The sequence below is a fragment of the Xiphophorus hellerii genome, chromosome 4 (genome assembly GCF_003331165.1).
Source record: "Xiphophorus hellerii strain 12219 chromosome 4, Xiphophorus_hellerii-4.1, whole genome shotgun sequence".
Classification (NCBI taxonomy): domain Eukaryota; kingdom Metazoa; phylum Chordata; class Actinopteri; order Cyprinodontiformes; family Poeciliidae; genus Xiphophorus; species Xiphophorus hellerii.
In genome coordinates, this window is record NC_045675.1 from 10,583,066 (window position 1) to 10,602,823 (window position 19,758).

At 36.7% G+C, this 19,758-nt stretch overlaps 1 protein-coding gene across 2 annotated transcripts in view; it reads left to right on the plus strand.

The window, feature by feature from the left end:
- Positions 1 to 248: 248 nt before the first annotated feature.
- nfatc3a (nuclear factor of activated T cells 3a) overlaps positions 249 to 19,758 on the plus strand; it is a 65,617-nt gene continuing 46,107 nt past the window's right edge. Inside the window, exon 1 of one of the 2 annotated variants that reach the window (XM_032560462.1) lies at positions 249 to 863. In XM_032560462.1, the coding sequence (XP_032416353.1) occupies positions 773 to 863 (91 nt within the window). In that variant the 5' untranslated portion in view covers positions 249 to 772. Of the gene's footprint in view, positions 864 to 8,448; positions 8,540 to 19,758 lie in introns of those variants that run through there. The other variant, XM_032560463.1, reaches the window with a different exon arrangement.

The following is a 19,758-nucleotide window of genomic DNA, read 5'->3' on the forward strand; positions in this document are numbered from 1 at the left end:
ATTATTTTTGTATTCCAGTTTTCCAGAACAAGGAAACTGTGTTTTATTAAGAAGTTTTATTGACAATCTGATGTGATTAATTTATATTAAGGACGTATTATTGTATTTTTTTAATAGTACGACATTTAAACAAAGCTACATGTTTAGTTATGCTAAAGGTGTATTTGCAATTGTTTACTAATTTAATTGTTTATTAAGGCCGATTAAGCGAGCTCGTGTGCGTGTTGTGTTTGCTGACGTCAGCGCTGGAACTGCCTTGTCACGCGGGGTTAGTAAAAGTTGGGATCGGAGCTCCAGGGAGAGAGGCAGAGAAACAGACAGGAGGGAGAGGGGAAACGTACAATTACACGGGTGTTTCTGCAGCCTTACAGAGAGCGTTAAACAAGAGGGAAACGCGGGTTTATTGTTAAGCTTTGCGTGGAAGACAGAAGAAAGCAGACACGGAGAGGCAGAGGGGGCAGGCGGCTCTCTCTGAAAGTTCAAGCCAGAATTTCGCTCGTTAACTGCCGGAGGAAGAGACAGACAGAGAGAAAGAAAGAGAAGAGCCCTGTGAGCTGTTGTGTGTGTTTTTTTTTTTTTTTTTTTTTTGGATTTCGAGTTTAAAACGAGAGCGCGCGTGTTACAGAAAGCTGAGTTAAATGAACAAAAGTTTAAAGTTTTGGCGCCGTGGCAGTCGGTAAATGTTGTGACATTTTCGGACGGCGCAAATTGCTCCCAGCGGTCGTCGACGGTCGAGTGGTGGAGGGGGTGAGAACCCCAGCTGTCAAACCCGATGACTACTGCAAACTGCCCCGGCAATGAGGAGCTGGACTTCAGACTGATTTTCGGAGAGGACGGGCAGCAGCAGCCTTTAGGCCCCGCAGGTCAGTGCGTTTTCACTCTGCACACACACTCAACACTGTGTGTTTTAAGTGTGGGTAGTAAAGTTAGGGCTCAATATGTTATGTCATAACTTGCACATCTGTTTGTTGCCCTAGCTTTGTCCGGCAACTTTTGCTTGCGGTAACACAACAGAAAATAACCAGTCCTTGCGCCATACTGATTATTTATGATGTACACATTAAGTCATTTTATCTGACACTGTAAGACACGTCCACACTCCAGCTGTCATTAGCTTGCTATGCTAAGTTCACGTGTTAGCAAAAATGCACGATTTTGTCACTCAATGACAAAGTTAAGAGTTTTATCTGTTACAGACCTGTTAGTTGCAAAGGCGTTAATGCAAAGTGGTGGCGGGGAAAGCGTGGGAGGCATAACCCCTCTAACAGTCAAATCATGCTCCTTCCCCCACATTACACATTAATTGATCAGTTTACATTCTTCTTTAATAAATGTTGGCGCTTAAAATAGTTTCTTTAAAAACTCTACTAGTTTTTCTAAGACCGCTTTATGTATGCTGGAGATTGATATCCACACACAATGGGAAACTGCTAAGTAAATCTTTATAAAGTGATCAATTTGAAATAACTGATTATTGGATGGCATGTTTGCGTAATTTAATATGTCTTATTCAGAAAACCAAAGCCTAACGAAAAGATTATATTGTGCTCATTGTATGAGTTTGAGTCTGTAGGGGGGTTGCAAAAAATAATTATAATAATAAAAAAAATCCTTTTGGCATCATGTTGAGTTTTATTTTGAATTGTCATCTTTTGGCCATCCAGGCTCTTATACTAATCTAATCTAATCTTGCTGAAGTTAAAGTCATCGGCTGTGTTTTAGTTTGGTTGATGTGGCATATGTGAGGTATGCCTGAGCGGGAACAGCCTGAATGTCATTGTACCACATTTCTGCCTGGTAAGAGAGGCTCTTGTTGTCAAAACTTTTATTACCTTATTTACAAAATAAGTCAGGGCGAGAGCAGAAATGGAGTTGCAGTGTTTTTAAAAACAATTGTGCCTGGAATGGATAACTGCATGTGTGGTTTTCATGTATTTAAAACATTTCCATTGTACTTTTAATGACAAAGAATTTGTTTACATTTCTCAAAACTGTACAATGTTCCATAGCATGTGTAATTGCAAAGATCTAGAAGAGTTAAAAGAATAAACGACTTCAAGGAGAGCAAATTGTGCAGCATTGCATTTATATGTTGGAACTTGCAGAGTGTTAGCAGGTTGCATCTTTCTGTCTTGAAACAAAATGATGTAGCTTCAGTGAAAACCCATTAATTAAAAAAGAAGTCTGATGAAAACTACAATTCTGTTTTGATTTTTAATCAAATCCAAACAGATATTATAAATATGGGGCTATATGAGATTCTAACAGTATGATTACCTTGAGCAACTATATCGCATATAAACTGCACTACAACTGCACTAACCAAAAAATGTATAATATGAACTTATTGCTCTGAATTCAAAACAAAAACAACATGTTTCATACTGCTGCTAAAAAATATAGCAAGTCAGCTATTAACAGTTATAAATATGTTCAAATATTGTAACATTTTTGTTTTGGCATTTTGTCTATGATCGGCAGACTTGAGCAAAAACTATAGTATGAAGGAGATAACCTTTTAGAGTGATGGGGGGGCGTCTCTCAGTTGTCAAAACATGTCTTGTCCTGTGATTAGAAATATCTGGATAACTTTTTTGTGAGCATGAGAATAGTGTTGTAGCCAGTGCACAGCAACATGTAGGGGAGGGGTAGCACTGCATTGTTTTATACTACACAACCAGAAAAAAATTGCTGTACTCTTTCTGGCGTCTTAGAAGAAGTACTTTAAACCATAGGAATGGTGTCATGTAATTCTCTGTGGTTTTCAAACGGTAACATACTGCACGCCATACACTTTGGTATACTTTGATATCATTAAGCGGTCTGTGTTTTATTTCATGATGAGAATGCAAGTAATGAGGAGGCACACAACATAATACTATAACAAGTATAAGAAACATTCTTGTGTCACTTAATACCTCTTTTTATATTTATTATTTCTCCTGTTTGAACTATTAGAACTTTATTTGGAAATAATCTATATTTTATCAATAGTTTGTCGGCTCTACTGTGGTTGCAAGACATTCCATCATGTAGAACTTAATCACCATCACCACTTACTTTTTGTTAAGATTGCTTCCTGAATCTTTGAGTACTGTGCATATATTGTGATGTTTAACCATAATGTTAAAGATGCAAGTAAAATAATACTAGTTGTTTTAAACTGTAAAAATTTAAAACAAAAACTATACATTAAACTAAGCATATTGCTGTGGCAATTCAGTGGATCTCTACAGTTATTCAAAAATCTTCTTTACTTTTGATTTTGGCTCCCAGAGCTCACAAAGCTACTGCAAATGTTGAAAAACAATACAATGTTATTCAAAAAATGCCTCAAAACTTTGCATGTGATGTATTGAGAAAAATGGCATCTTGCCAATTATTATATGCAATTAATCCTCTGTTTTTTAATATTATTGTTATTTCAAATCAAAAACCATTACAAAGTCAGAATGCAGAAAAATATAAACAGAAGAAAACGGTTTTGGAAAATAATAAATTTCCATTTTAAGTTGAATTGATTCCACTTAAAATTTATAATGATGATTTCAGTTATGATCAAAATAATTGCAACTTTAAATGCATTACGTACACAAATCAAACCTCTCTGCACGTCTTTCATTTTATTACGTCTACACATTTTAATCCCTGTGTGTTTCTTTATAAGTGACACACAAATGGGTTAGGACAAAATTTGGACAGGGTGTTGCTCATTGTGACCCTCTTATTGTTTTGTTTTCCTACTTTTTGCACAGTGATTGCAGTACAGTCCACAAAGAATTTGTCCTTGTTATCGTCAACTTTGACCCCCTTTCTGCATCCATACTTTTCCAAACAGAATGGTCAGGGCACAATGGAGGCAAAACATTGTGGCTGTCAAAGTGCATTGTTGAAAGCCTATGATAGCAAGCTTGTCTCAGATGTCACAAGTGTACCATGCTAAAAAAGATGCTTTGGGTTAAAATCTAAATAAAGGTGAAACCATACCTTAAAGAGGAGCCTACAAGGGGAAATTTCTCCTGAAATTTCTCCTTTTTCTACCTAGTTTAATTATTTTGGAGGCCATGGTTGTATAGGTGATGGAAATATTTTACAGATTAATCATTATTTAAAGTAAACTAGCAACTTAGAAGTTATGGATGAAGTCAAACATCTCTGTTAGTTATTGAGCATTTCAGAGATCTACTGTGAAAGAAATCATATATAGACAGAAAAATTAGGATATCGGATGATTTTCCTAGCCAGTAACATTTGTGATACCTGTTTATATTAAATTACGCTGAAGATTAGTCTCAGAATTACTAGAAATTATGTTTAGCTAAAGTTTGCTGTTAGTTTATTATTCTTGAAACAGTTTTTTTTTTTCAGATTCTATGCAAAATTGTATGACTATATAGAAACATGTCATTATTGAAATCAGGATAACACCATAATTGTGAGTCAAATCTCATAAGTATTTTTATTTTAACATATTTTCAAGAGTAATGCCAAGACAAATCCAAAAAAAAAGACTTGTGTGAGTTATGGAGATGATTTCATACCCAGGATGTTTTAATGATGGCAGACAAGCACAAGAGAAAAGGTTCCTTAATTGTAGGATATCTTCAAATTATGAAAATACAAGTAAAAGAATCAAAACAATATGGAAACTTGTACTTTCAGATGACTATTTAAAAAACTATCCTGAGTCAGATGAGCACAGAGTTGCAGTGCATTTGCTTTAATTTAGTCGGAGAAGATTCTTGATTGACTTCTAAGAACATATTTATTAACATATTTATGCGGCCCACTGTCGAACCCGTGTCAGGTTATTTATCAGCACTAAGCTCAAACTTCATTTATTTCATCTGTGGTTTGAAACAAATGGAACAAGTGAATTCCCTGCCATAACCTTTTCATTAAACTTGGATCAAATAAAATAACTCCAAGGGTTTGGCTTTTGCAGTCTTAAATCAACTTTTCCTCTTGTTTTAAAAAAATGAAGTTTGAATTGGCATTGGGACGAGGAGGAAAAACTGCATTTGGAATATGCGTTGAAATAAAACCTCTGCTATGCAATTGGTTTTTGTCTGGTTTTGACTGTATTGCTCCGCCAAAAGTGGGAGTCGGGTGGGGGTGTTTGTCTGAATTAAAAACTGGATAACCCGAGCGCAGTAATGGGGAATTGCTCATTTCTGACTTAATCTCCTCCTGTGAAGGTAAATCTCATTTTCATAACAAATAGGGGGGAAATCTCATGAGAATAACTGACATTTCTATTTCCTTGAGTCACTCGTTAGTTGTTGGTCAAATAAGTTCAAGTCTTCACGACTTTTATTCAGTATACTTTCCAAAGAAGCATTTCCCTTCCTTCATTTTTAGTAGTCTGTTTTATGAATCTTGTTGTTGTTTTTTTTTTTTTTATTCTCAGTCTAAGCTTGTATTTAACACAGTGTCTTCCTACGCATATCTAGGAATGTACTGAACCTCAGAGTGATGGTAGAGTACTGTACACCACAATTGTCTGTTTATCTTTTATGTTTTCTTCTTTGTCTGCTTATGTGCGTGTCTTGCTCTGCGTTTTCTTATTGTTCAGGAAACTGCTTGTTCTTTGAGGATAAATATTCCACTCTTCAATTCACAGACACTGGGCAAACCTACTGTAAGGGATTTCCCCTGATATTTTGAGGCGAAATAAAAGAACACATTTGCCTATTTGATTCATCATTACTCTCTTTTTTTTTCTTTTACTAGTTCTGTAACGCTGCCCTGCAAAGATATCTTACAAAAACAGAAGTCACCATCATATATTAGAAAGTCAGCACAAAATGTCTGAATCTGCTAAATCTGTTACTGACAGGCTTCAATGGTCATTTGTTTTGCTTATGATTTATTAATTTTTTTGATAAGTTTGGTGCTGTAAAACATGATAAAGTTTATTTGCTCTATTATAAAATTTCACGAAGCAGGTTTGAGTTTAGCAGTGCTTTATTATTATTATTAGTTATACAGGTTAGCCTCATGGAGATCCACAATCTCATTTTCAAGACGGGTACAGAATATATCACACATGTATGGTCATCACAGTATCCGTGTACAATATTCGTATTGCAAAGGACTGTTTGAAGTACAATAATTGTTGTATTCCAAGTGTTGAGATGTAAAATGTAATAAAACATTTCTGGTAGGTGGAGTCTGATGGCAGCAGATGTTTACACTGGACACAAATTGCGTCATCCAAAATTCTAAACATCAGAGAGTGATGAAAGTCTAGATGAGAAGGGGAGGAAAGAAGAAAAAAGTAATCACACCTGATATCATCATACTATTGCAATCACAATATTGTCTAATACTGAAGTGAAGTGTTTTATTGGTAACAGAACATACAAGACATAAAGTGTCCATGCTGTCTCTCTTTACTTATTTTAAATATTCAAACACCATAAATAATTGCATATTGCACTCGGGTTTAAGAATACTTCAGATTTCTCTGCATTTCACTTTAATAGGTTCTTAAATGTCTTTCTTGTATTGAACTGAAATTCACTTTGAATTGGTAATTTATTTAAATTAACTCGTGAACTTAGGAATGTGAATCACATTAAATTATGGGTAGGCTAAAGATTGGCTCCCTTATTGTCTTGTTTTGAATGCTAACTTAGTTTTTCAGCCTCTGTCTTTTGGCCACAAACAGTTTTTGAAGAACTGATGACTGTTGAAACAAATAGTGACTCTACATGTGTCTCCTTTGCACAAACAGATGAAAACACTTACCAGGAATTTCACCCATTTATCCAGTCTGGGTTTAGGTGGAAGGACTGTGACTAACTTGTCAATCCCAAGGCTAGCGGAGGAACACATACAACTACAGTATTTACAGTATGTACCGCATGTGAACATAGGAGTTCAGAATGGATATTAACAGCCCACCTGTAGAAATAACATCAAGCACAAATTTTATTTACATTAGAATGCTTTTTGGGAAAAACAAAGACACTTTATGATTGTATTGTGAACCACATGTTCTTTTTGAAGCAGTCAGTGCTTGTTTTATTTTGACAATCTTTAGGAAAATATCCGAACGTCTTTCAACAACTTCAATCAGCAATACATAAAGACACAAGAAACAAAAGAATAATGGAAGAACAGTTAGACAAATATTTAGGATTGGAGAAAAAATCCTGACGAAAAATATAATCAATACATTTATATCTAAATTTCTTTAGGCTAGAGACTGATTTTAAAAAAAAAGGTAGACCACCTGCTGTGATCTTCCTTGATGAATGAAACCACTTGTTAGATGTGAGTCATATAGCATATGTGACTAACTGTAAAAATCAGTGTCGGTTGATGGCTCTTCACTTTGTAAATTTCTACTCTGTCATTGTAAAACAAATTCCTCTGAAAGTGGCAGCACCGATAACGGATGAGTGATGTTTTTACTTACTACAGACAACTTCAAAGTTGTGTTCTTTTCCTTTTTATTAACTGACATGTAATCTAAAGATGTATTTAAATTCCCAGAAGAAATTTCTAATTCTTGTCTTTAAGCTTTTTTGTTACTGTTGATGTACACTTGATGTTTTTCTTGAGGAGAGGAAAACATAATTGATTCAGTGCTGAAGTAGACAAACGTGGATACGGCAGGACAGGATTTTGTGGTGGACTAATTGGGGGTTAGAAATAAAGAAGGGGTGGGCCAGCAGTGCCGCTTATGGGTGACAGGGTAGTAGATCCGGTGTAGAGGTGTCTGGCTTTCTGCCCGATCATACCATGTGGGGTTCAGATGGTAGGGAGGAGTGATAGAAGTGGGGGGCACAGCATGTCTAGCTGGTGAGAGGAAGACAGACTGTTTTTGTTCTACTTAAGTAGCCTAATCTGTCTTTTTTCAAATTTCATATGTACTTACTATTGTTGCTGTCATACAGCTGGAAGTTCCCCCCAAACCCCCATTTATTGTTCGTATGGTAGCAAAAACAGAGTTGCAGACCTGCTACCAGGACGCCTCAGGCTTCTTTCCTCTTACGGCTCTCTCAGGATATGAAAGAAACCACAGGTGACATCAGAGAGGCTGATCTAAGCTAATGAAATATCCAGATGCCAACAGTCACCAAAACCACTCAGTGACTAGTCAGGTTTGATTTGCAACTGTTATTGAGCTGAGGCTTTTTTTTTTTATATACCAGCGCAGTTCTCGCTGTCATGTTTGGATGTAAAGAAATGTCAAGCAGATGATTTTATAACAGTGAAATGTTTAAACTGAGAACAAGTAACGGACAAAGCGCTTTTGCCCTTGTGCCTGTTATTGTCATTGCTTTACTCCTGTGAGCCAAGAGCACGATCCTCCTAGTCCTTGTCGTGGGAAAGACTGAAATTACATCGCTCTCATGGTGGACTATTTTGAGCTCCCAAAGAGAGTGGCAGAGGGCAGGCGGCAGGTTCTAGTGACTACTTTGTACTTAGAGCAGGAGAATCCCTGTTGTCCCAGCAAGTCTGCACTCTTCACCGTTTCATTGTAAGGAGGAGAAGAGTGGAAGTATGCTTTGCGCCACATCACCAGGTGAGTTTGGCGGCAGTCCTGTATTCTAGCCAGGTGTTGGTTTTATCAACAGGAGACAGATGAGTCTTCTAACAGCTGTTTAGTACAACACAACACATTCAGAAATGATCAAAAATTGTATCACATTTTCCTGAAACGACAAGAGAAAGCACTTTTTACGGACTATTTTCTTTTTAAATTTCTGATTCAGAAGTTTTTCTTCCTGGATTGAAATACTCTAAACATATTTTTATTCTCTCACTAAAAGTTTGATTTCAAAAGTTTTTATGTTCCCATTGCTTGTAGAGCAAAAACAATTAAGAATTTTATATAGAAAATTGAAATAATTAAGAAAGAAAAGCAAATTGTATTGATGAACAAATTTTAATAGAACTCAAGTTTTAACCAAGACTGGAGACAAGAGCTTATGAGCTTGCAGTTGTTGTATATCAATTTAAATGTAAACATAGTGAGGTCAAAGGTTGGACAGTATATGGTCAACATCTAGAGTTAGATCATCATGTGGCTACCCCTTAACCCCGCTGAAGTTAGGGGGTCCCGGCACCCAGCATGATGAATGAGACGTTTGTTTCCTGGGGTGAGGCATGAGTAACTATGCAAGGCATCTGTCTAGTTTAAATTTAGTGTAACTCAAGCTACTGTTGGCTGCGCTGCATCAACATGTCAGAGTTTGCATTACAGCAGAGTGAAATCTGTAAAACTTCTGCATCTAGGGATTTTTTTTTTCTTTCTGCATTCTGCCCTTTTTTAAAGTGAGGAAATGACTTTTAAATGTCAAAATGACTTCTTTAAACCACAGACTGTGTGGTTGAAGTATAAAACATGGCTAATGAGCTATTTTAATATTTGCAAGATGGCAACACAACTAGTCCCAACAACTATTCTATGTTTCTATCAATTTCAAGCTATGATTTCGTAATATTTTTCAACAAATTGATGAAACTAGTGTGTCTGTCTTATTTCCACAGGCCATTTCGAGACCCCTTATGTTTAGTCCACAGTGAGGGTCAACTCAAGTAATGGGAACCGATGTTTTTACACTCTCCAATAAATTCCTACATTTACATCTAAATTTGCCTTGTAACTGGCAGCACTGTTTTTGTTAGTTGAAACACCAGAGACATCAAGGAAAAAGTTGTGGAAAAGCTTACAGAAGGGGCGAGGTTATAAAACAATCGTTCAAGCTTTGAACATCTCACAGAACATTTCCTGATCTGTCAACAGAAATAAAAAAAGTTTGCCAGAACACTAATTCTACCAAGATTTTGCCATCCATGTAAACTTTGAAGAGAGAAAGGAGTCTATTAATCATAGGTGCATCCAAAATGACTATGCTAACTCTGGAGGAGCTACATGGAAACAAAACTAAAGTAGGACAACTATCTGTTCAGGGGGATACAGCAAATGTGCTGAGAAAGATGAATTCCTCAAATAAGACCATTGTGTAATTTTTTTGCCCCATATACAAAAAGCATTAAAAAAACAACTAACATTCCTCCTTACCTAAAGACACCATCCCTAGTGAGAAACATTGTGGTGGCAGCATTATGCTGTGGGAACACTTTTATTCAGCTGGGACAGGAATGATGCAGAAATGATGGAAGTAAGATGGATAGAAGTAAATAAAGGGCAATCCCAGAAGAAAAGCTATCCACACTTAAATTTAATTGACAGTCAGTGGCTTGAAAATTGATGCTGTCGATCCAGCTTGTGCTGTTTTGCAAGGAAGAATCTGCAAACTGTTTAGTCTCCAGAATACAGCAGAGACATCCTTCAAAACACTTGCCGTGAAAGGTGGTTCTTAAAATGAACCACCAATTGCAGTGAAAGGTGGTTCTTAAAATGTATGGTATCAGGGAGACTGGATACTAGTGCAGTATACAGTTTTTTCAGATTTTTGTTTGTTGATATAGAGTTTTATTCTCCTTCCTCTTCACAATACATATTACTATACTATACATACATTTTGTAGGCCTTTTGAATAAAAATCCCATTATGTTGAAGTTTAATGTTCAAGGGGTACTAATACTTTTTTAAGGGACTGTACTACTTGAATAATAGGCATTTGAACTCCACAATTCTTAGAACATTTGTGATATTTAGGCTTTTTACATTTCACTGTATTTTAAACTAAAGAAAATGCAACTATACATATTGAACGGTTCTCAAAGTATTTTATGCTTTCACAATAACATTTTAGTCAGAGCATGAGCACTTTTTAAAATAGTTTTCACACTGGAAGTGGGGAAATCCATTTTAAACCTGTTGCTTGATCGTGTCAAGCTGAGTCTTGTACACCAGCGGGTTGTTTCATATGATATGTGTTCATAGGCCAAAAAATCCTGCCTGAAAATGCATCTTCTTTCTCCTCTTTTGACTAAAGAAATATTTTGGAGATATTTCTAGAGACTCTCATGTATCATGTTTAAATATCAGATCCAGCCTCTGAGGTAGAACGATTTCCAAGTACAATTGATAAATGCAGCTACTTTTATTGGAGCCTTCTTCTGATTCAAACTCACTGCTGTTGATGCTAAAGTTATTTGAAGATTGGTTACAGGTTTTTATTGGTTAAGATACACACTGTCTTTTTGCATAGCTAAGGTACTGCCTATAATTAAAAAATAGCAACTATTTCCCTCTAATAAACAATGGATTTTGAATGCAAGTCCTCAGATCTCGGTGGGCTCATGATCTTTTTTTTTTTTCTTTAGCAGTCTTGCTCTTGCTCTTCTCTACATGTCAACAGAGTCAAACTGCTCTCTACTCAGTCTCAAGTAATCATTGACAAGTGCAGCTCCTGAAGTAGTTTGAAGTGTCCTGACTGATGGATATTGTGAGCCTTCTTCTTGCTGCGGCTCGCTCTTCCTCCTAAATGTGATCCCAGGCCCTCCCTTTGACAATCTAACAGATACACACTGCATTCAAGCTGCAGCTTGAAAAACTAGCTACTTCCCTTGGTCTCCCAGCAACCAGTGCCAAACTTGGGTGCAGTGCATACGTGCATGCCCTTCTCCCCTGCTCTGTACTCAACCCCGTATAATGAACTCAACATAACCCTTCCATGGCCCTTTTTAAAGCTTTATTTGTACATTTATCATGCTAAATCAATAAAAATGGTAAAATAATAACTTAAGCTTTAAAAAAGAAACTAATAAATAACCCTGAAGTTGTTATTTTATAGGGTGATAAAGCTGTGGAGTGGGTAAAAATAATCTTAAAGGCTATCTTTACTTAGTTATTGTCATAGAGCTTCCAGTTGTATTTTCTTTGAGTGGAAACTGCAGTCTTCCTGTTTGCGCCATAATTATTTCCTGCTTGTTTTTCTGTCTTTTTTTGGCCTGACTACTGAATGGGAAGTGCTTCTGTTCTGTTCCAGAAATGTTAATGTTTTTTCAAGAGGTGTTTGGCCTACAGGCTCTGATCGATGCATAGACTTCAGAATTTGTGTGCTTTTGTATAAACTGTGATGAAAAAATTAGGCGTACTAAAGCATTTATCAGTGGTCCGTGGATCAGCTGTAATTACTCTCCTTTCTTTAAGTCCCATTATTTTTAACTCTTGTCTCACTTTCCCTCTGATCTGTTTTTCTTCCGACACTTGTGCTCCCTTGCATTCTCTCTCACACAAAACAAAAGCACTATTTCTTTGTATGGCGCTCTGCCTTGCTCTGTCGCTCTCTTTCTCCCTCTTCCTGATTGACTTTTTCAGGCACGTGCACAGTCGGCTTCAACAGAATGTTTAAATGTCACTCCTGTTGGCAGTGGCCTCTGATGTTATGCATGTCCTCGCTGCAGTGACTGTTCTTCAAATGCGCAGATGCTTTCTTCTACTTTTCTACAAACCGATGGAGACATTTAGCAAGTCTTTCTGTTTAAAGTCAGATATTTCCAAGTTGGGCTGTGTGAAGAGTTTATGAACACTCAGTTTCTTACCAGCAGTGTCTTAACTCTCTAAAAATGCTCAGTTTGCAAAGAGGTCGAAGCAAACGTGTCCTCATAGTTGGCCCTGACAAAAAGCACTAAAATGTAGCGCTTTTTGTCGAGCGCTAAATTTTAGCGCTTGACAAAATTTAGTCAGTCAGTATTTACGCAGACTTGTGGGAGAGAGGCAATGCTGCATTACTCTTGGTTCAGGCAGTAGGAGAAAGTTGCTTTCCAATTTGTATTTAAGTGAGAAGGTTGTTATGGAGTTCGGAGAACCTCTGTTCTCATTGCAAATAACTACACTTATATAAATAACCAATTAATTAAACATGACAGTGGTTTAAACTATAAATTTCAGTAAGACTGAAGTTGTTTTTTGTTTTTTTTACCCCTCCAGGGGGTCTTTTGTGGGCTCTAGTGTCCCTTATATGACAGTAGGCTGACAGGAGAGGGGGGAAGACATGCGGCAAATATCGTCGGGTCCGGGAGTTGAACCCGCTATGGCCGTGTCGAGGACTCAAGGCCTCCAAATATTGGTCGCGCTATCCCTACGCCACCACGTAGGGATAAATCAACTTCAAGACTGAAGTTGATTTAAAAACTACAAAAATCCAAAGCAGAGTCTGGGCCCTGCTTCTGACTAGTTGTTAGCTTTAGCTTCAAGGCAAAAATAAATACTAGTTCAAACTGAAGACGCTCAAAGATGAACAGCTCCATGTAAAGTATTGACTATGGTTTCCTCTGTGTGCCTCATAATATAAAATGCAATGTGGCATATTCTTTTGATTTTATTTTACTTTTTTTTTGGTTTAGATGACTGAAAGTTGCATCAGTCTGGGTTTTAGACATGTAAAATAATGACTGCTCATAACCTTTCCACAGAACCAAACCTAGAGAAAAACCCTGTAGTATCCCTTGAAGAAGAAAACATTATTTTCATCATTCATAAAGCTGGGATTCTAAAAATGTCTTCCTGTTATGCTGCACGTAGGAGCACAAGCTCTTTGGTTTATTTTTCTTGCTTTGTGGGTGTCACTTATTGTGGGGGTGTATTTAACTTGAGACATGGTGTGGTTCACCTTTGAAAACAGACTTACAAAGGTCAGTCACTTTTTTGTTGTCTTTTGCGCTCAGAAAAAGCTATTTGACATCTTTCCTCGTTTCCCCTTGCATTAAAAATATAAAGTTGTGTTTTGCCTGAACAAAACTTGGCATTGCAGTGTCAAAGATGTCAAACAATTGTTTTTATGCAGTCATTTAGGATTGTAAGATACATAGTAAAAATCTGAATAGAGACCTTCTCAGACGATCACATTAATCTTTCTTAGATGGGTTGATACTGTTGAAAGATCTTTATCTGTTGGTAAATATTTGGTTCAGATGGTTACTTGGCACTCCGTTTATCCCATAATGTTATCACGGCATGAGATTGTTAATTAGGAGCTTAATTTAGCTGCCGGCATATGTTGGCATTGGCTTAGACTGACATTATTAAGTCTCTACTGGCTACTCAGTCTTAAGGCTTGTTATTATAAACCAAACATACCATTGCAGATTACAACCCCAAAAGGCACTTCTTCATTTGTCAGATTAATTTTGTGATGTATGTCTGCCATTTCTGTTATCCATTATTCTTTTATGTATCTTTTTTGCTGTACTTTTAACAAAAAGTTTATTTTGCCCACTTTTAATGATTATTTTAAGTTTTTTTTTTTTAGCTGGGGTCCCAGGCACATTTACATATAGGGATCAGCAGTGAGTTTGGCCCAAACCCAACCAACAAGGATTAGAGACACAGGTGTAGGCCAAGCCTTACAATACGTGTGTGCAAGTGCGTCACTGGGTCTGTGTTTAGAAATGCAGGGCACCAGCCAGACGCAGGGTTCTTGGAAAACCCTGGGTGATGGAATTAAATTTACCTTTGTGAGCTCTGCCGGTAATCACTGCATCTCTGGAAGCTTAGAGGTATACATCCATAGTAAAAATTTACAATGTTTTTGTAAATAATTTCATAGATAAATTAAAGCCTGTACCAGAGTCATGGGAAAACCTTTTATTATTGGTGAAAAGATTTATTAGTTCAGGGCACGCTGTTAACTTTTTAAAATTTATTTTCTGGTGAAAAAGCTTTTAGTGGTACACTTGCTAAAAAAAAAAAAAAGCTTTTAGTTTCTAACAGTTTTTTGGATTATGACATGAAAGAGGGAAGATAGACTTTCCTCTATGCTTTTCAAATCTGTTACTGTAATAATAGTGCAAAAATACAATCAGCCTTTTGTCAGGGGCAACACTTGGCAGTGGAACTGAATTGGCCAATTTTCAGGCTGACTGGTGAGGGACATTTAACACACCACAGCAGATAATTCACACTTACATTTACATGTGATTGTTGTGGATTTTTTTTTCCAGTAAAAAAGACCTAAATACAATTTTATAACCAACATGGTTCCATGACTTTAAATCAGCACAATCAGTTTTAGCTGCACATTTTTTCTCCTTTGGTGATAAATGAAAAAATGGCAAGGACATAAGTTGTACTTTGGGTGCAGACATATTGTTTTGTGGCTAATTGTTAAGAGGGTTATCATCCTAAATCTGTCTGCTTGGCAACAAGCCTCTGCAGTAGTGGTGTGATATGTTGTAGCTCTGCAGAATAATTTGTTGGGTTTTTAGTCATTTCCAATTTTAGCTTTTGAAACAAATCTACCAGATCAAATGTTTGCCAACACTAAATTAAATTAGCAGATCATTGATTCTTGCAGATGTTTGATAATAACATCTAGTAATTCCAGTTTAATTTGTTTTTTAATGAACAGCTTGTATGTACAGTACTTTATTGTTGCAAAATTAGTTTGAATTTATTGAAAGATTGTCTGTCTGGCCATGTCTTAAAACCAGATAGTTTTTGTTGCGTCGTTTCTTTTGGTATCAAGACTGAAACATTGATGAAAATTTCGTGAATGTTTTTTTGTTGTAATATTTTTTACAGATGTGTATAGGCCTACATATAAAAATTGTTTTACGTCTGTAAAATTTGTTCTCCATCTTGGGTAATTATAAAGATAATTATCCAAGAAAAATAATAATTGCTATTCAATAAAAGAATATAGTTGCCGTCGATGCTGCTTGATGTGTAGACAGACTTGAATTCTTGTGAAGTTAAACAAAACATGTTTTAATTTCTTTGTTTGCCAACCAGATTACTAAAAACCTCTGTCTCAAAACAAAGCAATGTATTATCTATCATATGTTCTGTATAACATACAGCATTTTTACCAGGATCCATGGTGCAAGGATTACTGGGACATTTATTTCTGTGCTCTGTTGACTAGCAGCTCTTGATGAGTGCTGAAAGAGGAGACTGACCAAAACACAAAGCCTTCCGTACAGGGGATGTAATCAGAGCCTTTCCTAATCAACCTGCCTGCCCACAAGAAAGGGAACCCTGGCTTAGATTACCACTCTGCTTCAGCACCACATGGTGTTAGGGCAGGTTGGTAACCTGAGACATTAATATGTTAAGAGCAGATGCACGTATGCATAAGCACACAGAAACAATTCTTTGGAAATTGACACACAGAAAGAGCTGGACTGTAATTTGGTAAATACCAAGTCCTGTAGTATCTAAAAGTAGCTCTGGTTTTTAAAAAAAATGTTTTTATTGTGCAACTTTTTCTATTCCCATTCTTGCTGTGTAGCACCACTCTTTACATGATAGGGTAGAGTTGTTAGAAAATTAAAGAACCCCCTATATAATAAATTAAGTTTCTGCAACAAAAAAAGATAAGGTTAACATATTTATAGCCTAATGAAGTAAAATATGTAACCCCAAATACTTTAAAACAAGAATATGGAATGTATATCTATACATTAATGCAGTAAATATTCACAATAGACCAGCATGAATTAAACTAGATGTAAAGGAGTAGAAAATTAGAAAGTAGAAGCAGAAACGTAAAGCAGTAACATTAGCATAGAAAACAGTGCAGTAGATCTATTAGCCACAAAGATGAGGATCTCTTTTCTAACGAGGTCTCTTTTGTGAGGGCAACAACCAAATCTTTGGATTAGATCTTTAGTACTACATGGATGTTTATAAGACTGATATGTCTCAGCAGGAGCACTAACAAAAAACGTGTTAGTGTTTTATTAATAACCAGGGCTTGAAAAACTCAATGCATAAAGGATTTGTATCTAGGACCTTGATACTGTAAGACAACAGTGCTCACAAGTGCATCTTCACACAACTTTTTTTTTAAATTTATTTTTAAATTATGACAAAAATGATGCATTCAGTAATGAATAGTTCATCTTATTTCGATACAAATCCTTCTTTATCCTTGTAGTAAACCAGAGTTTGTCAGAATGTAGGCCTGTGTGTCATTGCTGGTCACAGCACCCTAACACACTTTTTGTGTAGAGAGAATAGAAAGAGGGAGGAAGAGATTATCTTCCAAGTGAGAATCATCTGGCAGCGTGATGTTCAGCCAGGGACCTGTTGAGCTTTATGTCAAGGAGCTACGGTAAATGCCTCCATCAGCTGCGGATCAGGCTGTTCCCTGTGGTTACAGTGAGAACACAATGGTCTTGGTGGTGTGTCACAAACATCCACCAATCCTTCCTTCACTGAAGCATCTCCCAGTGAGGCGAAACTATTATTAGCTTAGGTACAGCAAAGCCTCTTAGAGATCTTTATTTAACCAGATTGGCTGTCTGATGTATGGACACTTGAGGAGTCTGTGACGCACAGGCCTTTCAGGAGCATTTGGTTTGCAACACTGGCCATTGATAAGGAAATAGTATTACATGGTCCAGTCTGACCTCCTTTCCTAAGGTGACTTTGGCTCCTACAAGGGGGTTTCCCACCACCCGCCCCTTTTCTTACACTGTGCAGTTTTAGGTAGCAACCTAATTTTAACTCTGAGCATGATGAGGGCTGTGAGCCAGGCGGCCTGGTCACCCCTAGTATGACTCCCATCTGTTTACTTGTTTGTCTATCTTCATCATCAAGTGGATAAAAAACATAAAATTAAAAGCTAACGGTTTTGTCATAACTAGTGTTTTGATGCCTAGTATTTATCTAATAGATTTGAAAATGACATGAATACTTTTTGGAAATCAAGACTTTATTAAAGATTTTCCATGATGATTTCAAGGAAGAATTACACCAGCTGGGCAATGTATTAGATATTGCTAGTATTGGGTTAGATTTGTTTTCTGTTCACAACTGTGGTATTGCTTGGTTGGAGCATCACACAGTTGCTCCATATTTGTTGGCTGCACATTAATTTTGACCTTTCCATTTGAATCCTGCAACTGAAACCGAGACTTGTTGGACAATGCAACATTTTTCTAAATCCTTATAGAAGAGTTAAAGTAGAGCAAACCGAACAGGTATAAAGGCGAGACAGAGCAGCTAAAATCTCGAGTAGGAAGTCAAAGAGAGACAATTAATTAGAGCTGCGTGTTAGATAATGCAAGACTCGCTGTCGAGCTCAAAAGTAATACACCTACCCTTACAGTATATAAATCCCTCCATATAATGCCCTGCGGTAATTCCCTACCCCCAACTCTCTCCACTTTAAGTCGTAAATTTCAGACTTTGTAGCTGCTGTTTGGTTTCTTTATTTTTTCGGCAATTTAAAGCTCTTAAGAAAAACATTCTAGTTCCCCTTAAAAAGGAGTAAGTCATTCTACACAGAAACATTACTCTGGAGCTGCCTGAAGTACCTTGTTCATAACTCAAACTCTTTTTCTTCACTCACCATGAAACATTATTTCTATACTTCCTAATTACTGATTATTTTTGCAACCCAATGCATCAGAAATGTTTCGTTGCTCTGAGATCTGTCTACTACTTGTCACAGTAGACTAGGCCTTTAGTAATGTGTGCCTCAGAGATTTACACAGGGCGTTGTACAGAAGGAAAGCTTGTTCAGAATGGGGGGGAAAAAAGCACATTTTTACCATGGTTCAACTGAGCTGTAATTCAAGTTTTAGAAGAAACTCTTCTACAAACAAAACAAATGTCAGTTATTTACAGCAAATAAAGCACACTTTTGTGTATATATAAATTCGTCTTGGCGAAATGTGTGTATGTACATTAAGTCAGCCATCATCATCTTTAACTTTTTATCTTTTTTTCAGCTGCTTTTTAAAAATTGTTTATTTTTTGCTTTCCCTTTTCTGCTTGTTGTTTCTCTTTTGCCCCGTGTCAGTTTGTCTAGCTGGCGGGGACACATTACTGTGTCTTGGGACAGACAAACGGGGCCAGTCAGAAACCGAGCAGCTATAAATATGTACAACTTGCTACTCCTACCCCTGTTGTTGCTACTGGACTGGCTGGAGAGTGGAGAGTACATACATCCTCTTCAAAATCTCTGAGACTTTTGTTTGCTTTTGTCTAAACTTAAATATTTTACCTGCATTCAGTCATATTAGCGATTAACTTTCTATCTAAAGTGAAAGGAAAAAATAGGTTTGTAAATGTCAGGAATACATAGAAGTGTTGTGTAAGGATTTCACAACCGTATCCTGTACAGGCTGCATTGTGGTTTTAGCCAAAACCAGATAATTTGTGCATACTCACTTGATACTCACATTTTTTGTTCTCCAAGGCTTGTTAGTCAATATATTTATGCTTCCTACCTTTAAATAAAATGACTGTACTTGTCAGCTTTTGATAGCTTAAGAGTGCTCAAGTTAGATGATGCCTTCAGTGTTGTGCTTCTGATGACTCTTCTTTTTGCTGTTGGTGAATGCAAAATTATTTTTTATAAGATACTTCATTGTGAAAGTATAATATTGAAGTATTTCTGTGCAATTAACATTTCACATATGAAAAATGTAGAACATGTGGGGATTACATTCCAGTGGGTGCAGCGAAGCATAACCAGTGAAAGTACATCAATAAACTCTCACTGAATAGTGCCAATGAACACAATGGACTCTTGTCTGTTTCAGTGAGTGTGTCTGTTTATACACATATATGCTGCCTGTGCTGAATGACCTTTGGTATAAATAGCCTCCTAGCGCTAGCTGTGATGACAGCCGACAGCACACATTGTTGTGTGAATTTGTTTCCTGAGAAGTGCTGTTAATCACTTATCCTTCCAGGAGCAATGCGTAGATGAGTTCCTGCAACTGAGAAATACCTTCGCCCCAAGTCTCAGGAAACTTGAGGCAAAATTGTGCAAATAAGTTACTGTAAATATAAGAAACAAAAGTTCAAATGTTGGTGATATGTAGAATGCATTCTAAGTAGAACGACATTATTGTTTAGTAAAAATAATA